This window comes from Vanellus vanellus (genome assembly GCF_965231255.1).
Source record: "Vanellus vanellus genome assembly, chromosome: 3".
Lineage (NCBI taxonomy): Eukaryota > Metazoa > Chordata > Aves > Charadriiformes > Charadriidae > Vanellus > Vanellus vanellus.
In genome coordinates, this window is record NC_138907.1 from 127460222 (window position 1) to 127474805 (window position 14584).

Sequence of the window (14584 nt, forward strand, 5' to 3'; positions counted from 1 at the left end):
CCGGGGATGCTGCAGGTGGGGCTGGGGGAGAGGAGGCGAGAGCGATGCCCTCCGGCTGGAATGCAGCTCGCTCTCTATACACTCCAAATTCCTCGCGGCAAAGTCCTGCCCTCCCTCAGCGCATCCCAGCCATAATCCCTAAGAAAAGAGCGTTGCTCTTAAAAGCGTCACATGCGATTGCTGATCCCCATCACATGTCTCCGAGAGGCTCTGCCATTCCGGGGGGATGCGCGGAGCGGCTGGCGCGAGCCTCGGGCCATCTCCCAGCTCCGAGAAACCGTTTAGGAGCAAGTCTCTGCGGCAAGTACCTATCATATATTATACTGATAAGAACAGATGTCACACTTTATTTTTAGCCAGACTGACCTGAGATCCCACGTTAAACACCTTTCAGTTACTACCGAGCCAGGCTGGATTTGCACCAGCAGCCCGCACAGCACAAGGTTCCCGACAGAGCTCATGGCTTGGGTGGAAAGGATCAGAGCGGGGACTATTTTCTCTGCAGCTCTGTAAAATAGTAAATCACCAACAATACGTTTCCAGTGCAAATCTCACGGGATATCCAGTCCCTGATTATTATTTTTTTTGTGTGGTAGGCTTTTCTTTTAGAGCTAAACAAGAGCTGCTATGGGAGTAACACGAGAGATGCTACATCTTGATAATAACTACCTTTCTTTTCCCCTTTTGTTCGAGGAGGAAGAGCGCATGGTTTTCTCCAAGGTGACCACAGCTGCCTTCCTATTACAGAAGACTGGCAGAAATAAATATCCAGCCGAAATGGAAGCAGCCTGTATCCATCTGTAACTTCAACACATCATTTCCAGGTGCCAGCTTCAGTTTGCCGTACACAGAGGCAAAAAGACATGCTCAAGTTACTCCGTAACAAACTTTGCACGTTGCCCAAGACCCAGTGCCAGCCAAACTAATCAGGCTAACAAATACCAACGTAAAAAGAGAATTTATTTATTTATTTATTTAAAACCCACGGGCTCTGAAAAAATAATCAGAACAGTATAGGTTTCTATGCACTCGTATACCGGCTTCTGAAACATATACTATTTATCTACTGCCAAAATGCTCTCAGTCCCCTACAAAACACAAGAGATGTGGTGCCTGTCCAAAAAAAAAAAAAAAAGCCCGATCTAAATGAAAAGCATCCCTATTAATTGGATTAAAGACCTTTCAAACACTAGCATTTCGCACTGACTTCTTCCCTTCAACAAAAAACTGCCTTTCACCCTAATTGGCAACTGTTTCCAGAAAAATTTACAGTCACTAGTACACTGGAATTCGCAGCATTGCTATTAACTCTGACATCACTCCTACCGGCAAAACATCGATCAAGAAATTTTTGAGAAAGATTATTGCATACGGTAGGAAAAGTGTGGTTTTTTTTTTTTTTTTTCTGATCCATGAGACTTAAGTCTCTTTTGCAACGTTCCAGTCTGCCGTTTGTTGCCTGAACACCCACCATCAAAGACAGGAGAAATACAGAAACTGCCCATGCAGACCAGCAATCAAAACCAAGCAAATAACAAATAGCATATTCAGGAGGTCAAAGCAAGCTGGCAAATAACCAACGTGATGGAACTGCTGAGTCCCTTCTGTATAGGAGCCACGTCCAGCAACCTCTCCACAACAGCCATGTCTCAAAACAACACGGAGTTGTTTGGTTAGCAGAGGCAGGACTGCTTGGGGATAATTTAAAGCGTTATATTGCGCCATTATACATTTGAAAAAAAGAAAAAGAAAAAGAAAAAGAAAAAGAAAAAGAAAAAGAAAAAGAAAAAGAAAAAGAAAAAGAAAAAGAAAAAGAAAAAGAAAAAGAAAAAGAAAAAGAAAAAGAAAAAGAAAAAGAAAAAGAAAAAGAAAAAGAAAAAGAAAAAGAAAAAGAAAAAGAAAAAGAAAAAGAAAAAGAAAAAGAAAAAGAAAAAGAAAAAGAAAAAGAAAAAGAAAAAGAAAAAAGAAAAAGAAAATCTCGTTTGATGTATTTGTAAGTCATCTTTTTGTCCCCTACGTTACTAGAAACTCCTGGCCGGGCGTGGGTGCAGTGTATAAGCAGAGGAAAAGACAGTCCCTGCGGTGAGGACCTTACAGTACAGGCAAGACAGGCACAGCAAACGGTCTCGTCGTTATCGAGGAGACGGGAAAACAAGGTGCAAAGGTGAAATCATTTGCTAAGAGTCATACAGAAGAACTGGAAGAGCCAGGGAAAGACTACGGGTCTGCCAAGTGATCTCCAGCCCTTTCTGCACAAAAAACCTACTCTTTCTTTAACAGTTCATGAATTGATTATATCTGGTGTCCTGGTCCTTCAAAACGGTTTCAATTTTAAGCAAAAGTTTTCTTTCCATTACTACAGAAACAAATTCAGTCAGAAAATGGACTTACTCTGAAGATCCAGTTTTCCAAAATAAGGAATTAAAGAAACGGGGGAACTAAAAGTTCCCAAAGACCTCACTCTGCCCATCGGTAACTCAAACACGCGGGTGCTTCTGCGCAGAGAGACCCGACTCTATCACTCAAAGGAGAAGGACTGAGACTTTATTCCCAGCAGCTGGAACTGGAAAAGATGGGATATATGAGAATAGAAAGCCAAACGTCACTTCCTAGTAAGTGAGCGAATAGAAAAAACACATGCTGGTCACTTAATCTCTTAAGTTTCTTCAAAGGAGGACAATCTTTTACACTCTATAGAGAGTGCAGTGACGGCATCGCTTCTTTGCGCACATGGCAGGAGGCTCTGCCCATTTCCTCATTTTCTGACTCTACAGAAGCCAGCAGAACGGCTAGTCGAGCCCAGTAATCACAGGATTCTCTAAGTAGTATCCAGCACTTAGGCTCCAAATTGGGTTTATAACAGTAATTTAAATCCAGGATGCTTTGGACGAGGTTGGTACCTTCCCTAACACACTGCATACGCTTGCACGTATGTATGTTAAATTATCTCCTGGCTAGCCGGTCTGAGCTGCAAGAGAGTAGATGGCAATAATTCAAAGCCTACAGGATTATCCCAGAATAAACAAACAAACAGAACCACATAGTAGACTTTTCCAACAGCTACAGGAAAACTCAGGGTTCCCTCCTTTACCTTAATCTCTAATAAGAAACCAAACGTTACTTGGTTCTAAAGGGAATTTAAGTGCATCCAAATAGTCCCTTGGCACAGGCAGAGGAGTCATTTTGCCTTTTACATTTCTTAAAAGTGTTGTACACGACCTGTTATTTGAAAAAAAGTTACACTCAAACAACCATTCTTCAAGAAATTTTTCCATGTGTGTATGAAGAAAAGAAAACAAGACCTCAGCGGGACAGTGCATCAGAAAAGTAGATGTTAATGTCGATTCATTTCAATTAAAGCCATAACCTGCAGTGTCACGAGTATTCCTTCCTTAGACACTTCTCAAGAGCGAAAGGACAAACAAGATGTGAGCTTGCGGATATGGGGAAAGAAAGAAGGTTAAGAGGAAGAAGTAAGGATTTTAGTGCGAAGTTTGAAAAGGCTTCTCTTATCCCAGCACAGAATACTATTTCTTAAACAGCTCCCCACGATATTGGCAGGAAACGATGGAAGGCTATAGCAAACACACTTTTCATCATTAGGAGAGGATTTTTGTTTGTTTGTTTGTTTGTTTTTCCCCAAAATACACCTTCCAAAACCCCTCTAGTTCTCTCCTCTGTTTTGGAGGCAATACCTTCCTTCAAAGGAAACGGCCGTGAGTTACTCCGTAGGGTACAACCCGTGAGGCTTTTAAAGCAGCCGATACCGAACGGCCGTACCCGGGAACTTGGCTGATCCTCGGGATCACAGTTCCAGGCACTGCAAAAATCAAGGCTTCTTGGCGATCCCTGCAGCCTGCCAGCACCTCACGACCCTTGGCACTTTCATTCTTTAAAGCAGTTTTGTAGCTGCTTAACAGAAAGGACGGGCTCAGCTGTGGCTGTAAACCCCACCGACTTTAAGCTGAAGCATTCTCAGGCCAACTGACAGCCGGAGCCTCTCGATTTTCAGCTTACACACAAAGCAGAAGTTTTGAGGATCTGTTTTCACTGGTATTTTTCTTAATAGAATTCTGGATATTGAAGCCAAGTTCGCATTAGAGAGCCTGAGTCTTAAATTCCTTAAAACAATTACACAGTTAATTTAATCATGCCATTGTTTAAAGGAAATTAAATGTAAATATTTTGATCTTTACAATAAAACCGCCAAAGGGAAAAAAAAAAAACACAAAACAAACAACTGTGGTCAAACAAAATCTATGGAGAAGAACAATGCAAGGAAATTAATTCAACTGTGATTTTGAAGATTGCTGGTTAGTTAAAGATAATGAGGAGCTTTACTTCTCTTTTTATATTTAAGATCTATTTTGAGATTTGGAAAAGCAGGTGGGATTTGAGAGACACATCTCCAGCTTATCACTCTAACTATCAACACCCCATCCACGAGCTTGAGATCCAACCCAAAACCCTCTGAAGTTACCCCGAAGTTCTCCTCTACCGAACTGCGTATTTTTTTGCTGCAGTTTTATATTATGCAGCCGTTATTCGTGTTTTCTGTTTGTTCATTCTGAAAAGCCTCGGCATATATTTCATGTTAGCCGACTACAACTTCACTGACCGCTTCTGCTCCCCAGCGGTAGCTAGCGGGGAGAGGACAGGGCCAGTAGCCACCAGCGAGGAGCGGGACAGACAGCTACGGATGAGTCAGCTCTGGATCATTTGCTGCAACGTGAAGTGCAGATTTGTTCCTGCCCTGCCCAAAGGTAAACTGGCCAGAGAATACCTCTACAGTACACCACACCAAGCAGTGAATGATCAGCGATAATAAAAGTGACAAAAAAGGCTGCTTTTCCGTAAATAAAACAGGAGGAGACGTTTAGGCTGTATATGTTTACCAGGATTTGTCTTCTCAAGCTGGTACCATCTGTAAAACGCCCTTTTCTTTTGTTCACTCAGGTCCGACCCCTGCTGCAACAGCCAATGGGAGATCCGGCTCTGACTGATACCTGTAAAAAACCAAACCAAACCAACATATTAAAAAAAAAAAAAAAGAGAGAGAGAAAGGAAGAGAAAGCTTGTTCTTTTAAAAACATTTTGAAGTGGATATATACTGATAAAAGGTGTTGTCTTACAAAGGCCAGGAACTCCTAATGTTTCAATCACCGAAAAAGCAGAGAGTTCAAGCTTCCCCCCCCACCCCAGCACTAACTTCTTCTAACTTCTCCCTGTCGTTATTTTCTGTAGGTACATCCTGGAATCCTCATTATCAACCTACAAACAGGGCACAGACTGGGAAGTCAAAATTCATCACCGACTTGAATTGTCCACAGATTGCCCGATTCTTAAATTTCTTCATCTGTGAAAGGGGAAGAAGTCCCTTACCCACTATTATAGATGAATAATGATAGTTAGGAGATCATCATCGTTCAACGCTTGAATAAGGGAGATAAACATCGAAACAGTTTATGTGCTATAGATCAAATCAGCCCCGAAATGGAGCAAGGCAACTATCAGCAGCTGTAACAATGGCCAGAAAACAAACCAGAAAGGGTCGCTGTCTGTCAGCGAAGCGTATCCAGGCGAGATGTGGACAAAAAGTTGCAGAGTTTTTAAAGCGAGACTTCTAAGAAAACAGTAAAAGGGGGAAAACCTCCTCGAACTTAACGCAACTATTTCCAAAGCACCGCAGTGAATGGAGGATCAATGCAGAGAGGGAAAAAAAGCCGTCGTAAGGAAAGAAACCAACTAAAGCAAGAGATTTGAAAGCGCACTAGGAGGTGAACCGTACGTTCTTTTAAAAATCTAAACATAACTATACAGTTTGCTGAATAACTGAAGCGGTACTTCAGGTAGGAGGTCTCCCTGTGCTCTCCACGAGGCTCTTCAGCTATCAGAAAGGGTTAACAATATCTAAACTCTCCTGAGAACTAAAGTTTTAGGAGGTGCTCAGAGTAACAATATACTGCTGAACACCACCTGTGCCACCACCTGCCTGGGGACAACACCGCGGCGGGTAGAAGGCTGGTTTTCACACCGAAACCGAACTACCTCTCCCCTCCTGAGATGCGTCAAGGTTTTATACGATCTCATAATCATATTTAACTCATGACAAACAACCCCCTGTAGTTTGCCAACTTTTTTTTTTTTTTTGCATGGAACACTGCAGCTAGTTAACTTTAGAACGATTCAACTTGACTCTCAGGTATCATACTCAGGAGGGTTTACTCCAACCACATTTTTAAAATCCGGAGTTAATGCCCTTAACTGTTCTTCCTTATACAGAATTCTGGAAGCTATGAAGTTTTAATTGTCCTGGGGAAAAAAAGGATAAGTGTGTTTTGTTTCGAGTACAGAAGCTTACTGCTGATTCAGCAGAGCTCGGCCCACAAAACATACCCTGCTTTGCTTTTGCCATACATCTACTGATCTTCTTAACGCCCGTTCCCAGAGACCCCTTCGCCCCCCATCTGAAAGAGTTCAGAAACAGCTGGAGCAGTCAAGAGTTGACTCTCCCCAGGTCCCATATTGGCACGTATAATTGTGTTTATGCTACTAGGGAAGCGGAATTATTCAACCAAAACACAAACCTTAGTAGATTCTGCCAATTTTAATCAAGTAACTGTGGAAGCACACCGGCTAATACTAAAAGAAGGCAACGTAATTTCAGAAAACTCTCGAGCCCCAAACAAGGCTTCAGTCCAATTGAAATCACACAATCTAGATACCCACCTGTCAATGAAAAGACCAAATTTTGAATATTTGCAGCTTCTCATCTACTATTAGGATTTCCAAAAGCCACTTCTTTAACACAGGGCTGTGGGACAGAAATGTTTGTGTCTCACTGCTTTTGGCTGCATGGCTCCTATTAATCACTGGGTAACAGCACCGGTAATTTACTTGTTTACTAGAGTCCACTCACACTTATTGCAGTGAATTAGTGTTTGTTGAGTGTTTGGATAACAACATAAGATACAAATGCAAAGCGTTATTAGATAAAAATTATAAATAGAGATTAAGTATCTTCAACAAGAGTCATATAGTGGAAAATCCAAATTCTGCTCAAGAGGCTGCCTGATACCGTCATAAAGTGGTACAGATGTTAGCCACTTCAGACAATGTGCTCCACACAAAGCCACGGAGCAGGAGCCAAAAGATTCAAGCTGCGTATTGCCATGTCCACATTCGACTCATTGCGCGGTCTCGCAGTTTATAAAGTCGCTTCTGCAAAATGGAGCTTTGGAGAGGACGCCGAGACGTGCAGATTCAACAGATGCACTATAAATTCTCAGCACGTCTTTGTTTGACCACGGTATCTCATGAAGGGCACTGCAGTCCATAGCGTGTTTTGCGTTAGGAGAAAGCCCACAGCCCATTTGCTCTTTGGCCAGCAGAGTTCTACAGCAATGCCGGAACCCCAGGCAACCCGTCAGTCAGGTATGGCTTCGGCAGACGGTCTTGCTTTTGGTCATAGGAATATAGTAAACGACCTCTAGAATATTCTTTACATCCCATTTCCTATCATTCTTTTCTGGTTTTTATTACCTTTTCTCCTTGTTTCAGAGATCTGTGGTAAGAGCTGAACTTCTTACAGGTTTCCTCTACCTCTCCTCTTTCTGTTTTGAAGACATAAAATATCTTTCATCTGTGTATCAACTGCATTGAGAGGCCCCAAAACTGTGTATTTCAACGCCCTGACCGATTCAAGGTCGCATGCAAAGTCAGTAGCAGAAGAACTGATCCAGGATCTCCTAGATCCCAGTACAGTGTCTTAATCACAACCCCATCCTTCACTCTTTTCAATTAAGAACCCCAAAACTGACATGTCAGAGTTTCTCACATCTCAAGTGGGTTTTATGCAGTTGACTCATAGGCGCAATGACTGGTACTACCACCAGTACCATCCTGTCACATTGTCTGTAATCATGCTACTTTAGGAAATTGCACCGGCAGGAAAAAAGAAATCATCCTGCTGCCAGAAGCAGATTAATGAAATATGTTCTCCAGAGTACTGAAAATCCAGCTGTCTTGAGGAAATTCACTCTCAAAGTGAATCAGAGACCTCAAGGAAGACCGCCATCCTCTGGGCTCAGCATCAGAAGGGACGCGAACACATTGTAATGAGCACAACTGGTTTTCTCACAGAAAATACCGAAGAAAGAAGTGGTAATCACAAAGGATTATAGCGATTCAAACGCTGACTTCTTGTGTTGCACATCGCTCCTTCCCATAGCAGGTTACACTTCCTAATTACAAACCAAACGGAGATGACAGTACGTTTATGCTCTTCTGGGCAGCCCCACTCTCTCCTACATAAATTCTTTGGGGAAAAAGTTTCCCTTTCAAATACAGAAAAGAAACGGCAAAACGCATCATCAAGAGAAGGCAACGGGTACTGCACTACAAATCTGCTCATAACCCTCAAAACTGCTATTCATCGCGTCTTTGGTAACTGGTTTTCACCTTCACGTATAGATTTGTTCAGCGACTCTACTTTGCATTTCTTTCATGTTTCTTTCAGGAGAGATTTATAGAAGCACCTGGAATACGTCAGATGGGGAGAAGAAAGTAACCGACTGTCTTTTAATTCTTCAGTTTGTAAGCAAAGTCCTACCTTTGCACAGTACGTGCTTGCAAAGGACAGCTATCAATTTAGGAGATTAGCAAAGCTTGTTTACAGAAAACCTGCAAAGATCAAAATCATAGAAAAACAAATCTTTCCCTGTGTTGTCATGAGTATTAAAAAAAAAAAAAAGGAAGGAAAATGTTTTTCAAACGCCAGTTTCTTGCCATTTCAGATGATCAGTAATTCGGTAATTTCTTGAATTCTCTTCACAATGGAACTAGTTAAGTTTCGCTTTGTTTGTATCTGCGTTTGCTCAGCATCCCTGTGCGTAGGTTCCAGACCTTACGGGATTTTATTGATGCTACAGCAGTGCTTCAAGGCTGCCCTCCGCCGTGCTGGACGCTGTGTGTGTTTAGCATGTCATAAAGCTGAGTCCTGAAGATCTCGTATCAATTAAGACAAGGACAGGCCTGAATTGTACAAGCAGAGTAATTGGGAAGGTTATCAGAACTGCGTACTGGAAAGCTCTTTTTTTCTGTATGTTTGTTTGTTTTTTAAATGGCCTCTGCATTTTATTGTTGTTGCTTTTTTTTTTTCTTCCAACGGTCGTTTAGTTTTTATGGTATTAGCCTAAGAATTGAGAAATCAGAATTCAAATTCCTGATTTCAATTTCCTGATTCCAAATTTCAGACTGCTTTCACCGCGACCTCAGCAAAGTGCGGTGGTTTTTTTATTCCTTCACTCCCTATGTGCAAAAAATGGCAAAGGTAATGTTTCCAAACCTCGCAGAGGCGTCATCAATCAAAGCATTTAGTCTGGCTGCAAAGGGCTCATCTCCCTACACTCCTCCCTCTCTCCTCTACTGTAGTACATAACAGAGACTTCAGTTTCTGGAACCATTTCCCCCACCTTCCATCTAGATTGGGAAGCTAAAAGACAGCACCTCTTAACAAGTTTACATTTATCTCTCTATCCTTTGCGTTCCGATCATAACTCACTCGGTATCCAGATACAATTCTGGTGGCAATTAAAGCAAATTGCAGCACACAACTTCAATTATTGTTGATAAAATTTTGGCATCTCACCTGCCACATGTAGGGCTAAATACCTACCCCTGAGTACGCTGCAGCTATGTTAAAAGGAGCTGCAAATAACAAGATAGGAAATTCAGCAGGAACTATTATTAGCTCCTGTTTATACTGTCATTTTTCTTATCAGTAGGAGATTATTTATACAGAGCCCAACCCAAGTGCTTCTTGTTTATCTTATTACAGACACCATTTAAAAAGTTTCTATAAAAAGCAGCTCCTGTATTTAGGACCAGCACTAATAAGTGTTATGCTAGGTTTTTGCTTCTTATCAATCATGCCTTTATTTTCAAGTCACCATTTCGTACTCTTGTTGCTATTTTCCAGTCTGCCCCCTTCTCTCGGTATACAAGGCAGCCCTGCAGAATGTCTTCCCGGTTTAATTTTCCCTGTCAGATTCATTATCTAAATGACTTTTAAAGTTTCTGCTAATTTTATAAAGACCAGGACAGCCTAAAAAATTGTTCTGCCGCAACAGCTGACTTTAACCTTCAGCTGTGTCCCCCTCTCACGTATCCTCCCTCTCCATCGCTTCCCATCCCCTTGCCCTGCGGCACGGGAAAAACAAAAGGAAAAGCCATTTGCCCTTGCAGAGGCTGTAAATGCAAGTCTGCTCCGTGCGCTTTGGGGGACTGTAGCTGGTGTAGGAACGTGTATTCTGTAAGTGCACTGCAATATTAGAACGAAGATGAGGAAAAGGAGAAAGACATTTTTGAATGAAACCCTCAGTGGCTTGAAGAATTAGCGAAACAAAGTAAAATGGAGGTTTCCAGGGGCAGAAGTTGCAGTGGAGGTTCCCACACCAAGGAGAGGACACGACAAAATACAGAAGGGGGACAAATAGGGCCATAAGCACCTGGGAAACATTAGACCCTCTGATGAGTTAAGGTCCAAGACCTGCAATCTGAAGACGTGCAAATACATTGGTTTAGCTGAAGTTCATCTCTTGTACGTCCAATTCGGCTGACTTCAAACCGAACGGGAAGCAAAAGTTTTAGGTTTTTAGCTAAAGGTCTAATATCAGTGTTCAGATGCACTATTAATCCTTTCCTCTCTCCATGCCATTCCCCCCTCCCATTACACACACACACAATTTTTTTGGAGTAGTAAAGAATTTGGTAGAGATGGAAAGGAGCAAGTTGACAGCATGGGTAGTCAAGCCAAACATCTCTCCTTCTGGACAGAGCCAGCCATAAATTTTTCATTTCTTTCTTGCCTCTCTTCCTGGGGCAGGAGAGATGAACATTAAAAGCCGAGACCACGCTGTTCTGCATTTATTCCAAGTGCTAAACAAATGACTTCCAGCTGACGCAGGGTGGTAGCCAACGCCTGGGCAAGTCATACAAGCCCGATATCTGCACTGCAGCCACCAGAAACAGCTCGCTATCTTTGTATCTCAACGAACGGTGACGGAGGCTGTGAGCACACCAGCCTCCATGGGCCGCTGATCTGTTCTTGCAGAATTGCCCCCTTTCCCATTCTTTCACAGCTTCTTTGTTGGCCAGAACGGGGTTCCACCTCGATGTGCAATGTAACAAAGAGGACCCCGAGACATGGATCACCAGAGGCTGAACAGTATTCTGAAAAGGCATCATTTCACTCCTATGGTCCTCCCCTACACCATCTGCTACTGACCACTCTTGCAATTTTATTTATCTGTTTTTCCTCTTGTTTACTGAATGATTTACAGAACAGCTTTACCAGTAAGACTAAGTCTGTAAATACTGAAGTGACACCATTTGAGATCGTATATTCTGCAAAGCATTACCTCCGTCTACACCAACTGCTTTTTTAACGAACCAAAAGTGGTTTCCAGGCCGTTCCTGGGAGCCTGTTTCACAGCTGAATGGGAAGGGATGCTGGATACATCTGAAGAACACACAAGTCAAGTAGCACTCATCGGGCCTAAGACAATTCTGGAAGCGAGAGCCCTGGGACGTACGCTTTGTGCTCTGGATCTCTGTCCCGAGCTATCTTCAGTCACTCCTCACCATACCGTCCTTTCGAAAGGAAGCTGATGTTTCTGCCCGGTAGTGCTGAGCACACCCTTTAATCTGGTCCTCAAACATCTCTTTGAGATTTACTATTCCTTTCAGATAAGCCATAGCTATGTACTTAATAGTGGCACAGAAGAGCTACTCCTCTGCACACACAAGGCTATGGGTTATATTTAAAAGGAATCAGCTCCCGTAGACCTTCCCACCAAACATATGGAGGATGACACAGCTCAGCTGCAAAGGGCAGCGGGAGGAAAAGGCTGGTGCAGCACAGCGCAAGCCTTGCAGCTATCTCTGCTTGAGAAACGGCATCATGTGCAAAATATCACTTTATTTTCTTATTTGAAAGGTCCATGGAAACAGTACTGGGTCAGCTGCAAAAGGACGTAGCCCTTTAACCTTCAGATCTACCTGGTTTCCCATCGATTTGGCTTGGAAAACAAGGTATTATCACAGTGTCATTAGTTCAGTCTTCGTTCCGTCCCACTGGCAGGCTAGAAAGAGCCATCTAGTAGTATTTTTTCTGCTCATTGTGTGCGCGTTCTGGATTCCCCCCACGTTATGCAGTAAGGTTGAGCGGGATGAGTGAGATGAGTGAGACTGGTCTCGAGTTTGCTACAGTCTGCCTGCTGGGGCATCGAGACGTGCACCAAGACGCCTGGCTAATTATCATTAGAGCAGCCCCTTTTACTGGTAGAGACTCTGAATTGGATTTGGTGTGGTGTTTCCGATTCAACAGCCCAGCATGCAGTGGTCCCACTGAGCAAAAAAAAAAAAAAAAAAAAAAAAAAAAACAAACAACCTGGTTTGTTTTGGAAAGACTCTTTTCTCTTTTTCTGCCACTTTTTCCTCTTTGCATTTTGCATTACTTCTCTTGAAGGGGAAGCTAGTTTGACTCGCTGGCAGACATGAAGGATGTTATACAGAGGTTAACTCAGAGATGGGTTATTACAGGACTATATTCAGGCGAGGACTGCTCAAAAGTAGGGGAGTGACCCACTAACTACCAAAACTTCAGCATTCAGGTACAATTTAAGCAACCAGACTTAATATTTAATTTTTGAAGTACTAGCGCTAGCATCTGATAAGGCTAATAACATTCCTGGAGTTATACAAAATGTTAACCTCATGATTTTCCAGATGAAATTGAAACCAGGGAAGGACAAGTAATTTTGCCCAAGATCACAGAGAAGAGTTGGGAGACATGGAAGTAATTCCCGGCTCCGTGGCTCAAATACCCGTTTCTACCCGCCTACCTCAACTCCTAGCATGTCTGCAAACCCACATCTCCCAGACAGATGGGTTCTCATGACATTTCAAATATTGGAAATATCATAAAAGAACAACTTCGCTCCTGCTGGTTTGGCATTCCTAGTCATCAAGGAACCTTAAAACCGATCTATTTCAAGATCTTTATTCAAGCTTGCATTTAAAAATGAATAAATGTTATAGGTATAACATGGGATCGAGCTACCTGTATTTTACCATCAAGTCTTCATCCTAAATATGCCACCAGCTACGCTGTTCCGGACAAGCAGTGCGAGCCCGTAAAGGAGAACTAATAGCATCCCACCCCATGGAGAAGCAGTAAGACTTCGTTACTCTTTGTGTAAAGCTCTGGAAACACACCCAAGGAAGAAGTGGCATCGCTGCAGTCTGTTCACTTGTCCTGAATGTGAAAGAGAGAAGGTACAGGGCAGAGGGCAAAAAGAGAACTGCTGCTCCTTCTAGGTAAAATCTGAGCAAATACGGTCATCCCCTCAACCTCGCATCTCATTTTCAATTAGTCGAGACTCAAAGACAAGTGATTGAAAAACTTCAAACTATCGTAACCTGACTCCTGGATGTAGTGATACCAGCTAAAGCTGTCTCTCCTGACTTCCCATATGCACTTTATAATGCAAATACATAGTATGTATCTCTCTCTCTCCAAACATAGAGATGCAGATACACGTCTATTTGCCGCATTCAATAAACAATTTAAGAATTAAGGAAAACCGTTTTCATTTTAAGATAAGAACTTTGGGCTTATTATAATGCTGTAAAATGAAATCTGCTAGCACAAGCCACAAAAAGAAAAAAAAGAAAAAAAAAAAAAAAAGAAAAAGTGATTCACCGGGGAAGTTCCATGATGTGCGGGACAATGGGTCTTAAATCAAAGGCATACATTATCATGACTAAGCTGACAGATCTGCACTGCAATGCAGAAAGCCAAGCAATATTCCAACATCTGCACCGTGCACAGATAGGCAGTTACAGACAGTTTCCCAAGATGAAGAAAGGACTCCCCGAGCTCTTACCTGTTACCTGTGCAACAACTGCTTGGGAAATTCTCCGATTGGCTAGGAAGGCTTTGATTTCCTCCTTTATCACACTGCTGTCCCTCCTACCAAAACAAAAAAAAACACAAAAGAACACACAAAAAGACGGACAGACCAAAGTCTACTTTGAAGATGCAAAATGGCTCTATCTCCTTTATTTAGGGGACGAGGAGTGGGGAAGGCAGGCATTAAAATCGTCAAAGCGCCTCACCAGTGGACACTTCTTTTAACAAGTGTCACGTTTGATCAAAGTACCCTAGCAGCAGAATGGATGACTCATGTCCTATATAATTCATATTAGGTGCAGCACTGCCATATGGAATGTACAAAGTTTCATTACACAGGCATGAATAAATCTCTCATACCAGCATAACAACCTCAGTCATAAAAAACGAGGCACAAAAGTAAAAAATAAAGGACAGCAGGGTCTGCATGGTTAGCTACACAAATGAATACACACACACAAACCTTCTCCGACCTTTCAAGGAAAAGACCCAAAGGAGAAAAGATTTCTGCAACCTCTGTGCCCCCACCTTTACTCCCTTCGTCCTCGGCTTGCACCGAACGAACAAGTGCCGGGTATTGAAAGCCTCTGTGTGATTTTGTTCAAAGCG

At 42.5% G+C, this 14584-nt stretch overlaps 1 protein-coding gene across 4 annotated transcripts in view; it reads right to left on the reverse strand.

Moving 5' to 3' along the window:
• Nucleotides 1-14584, reverse strand: part of HMBOX1 (homeobox containing 1) — a 113111-nt gene that overhangs the window by 34306 nt on the left and 64221 nt on the right. For all 4 annotated transcript variants that reach the window (XM_082480454.1, XM_082480453.1, XM_082480452.1 and 1 more), the window contains 2 exons: nucleotides 13950-14035; nucleotides 4896-5006 (listed from right to left, as the gene is read on the reverse strand). In XM_082480454.1, the coding sequence (XP_082336580.1) occupies nucleotides 4896-5006; nucleotides 13950-14035 (197 nt within the window). The remainder of the gene's footprint in view (nucleotides 1-4895; nucleotides 5007-13949; nucleotides 14036-14584) is intronic.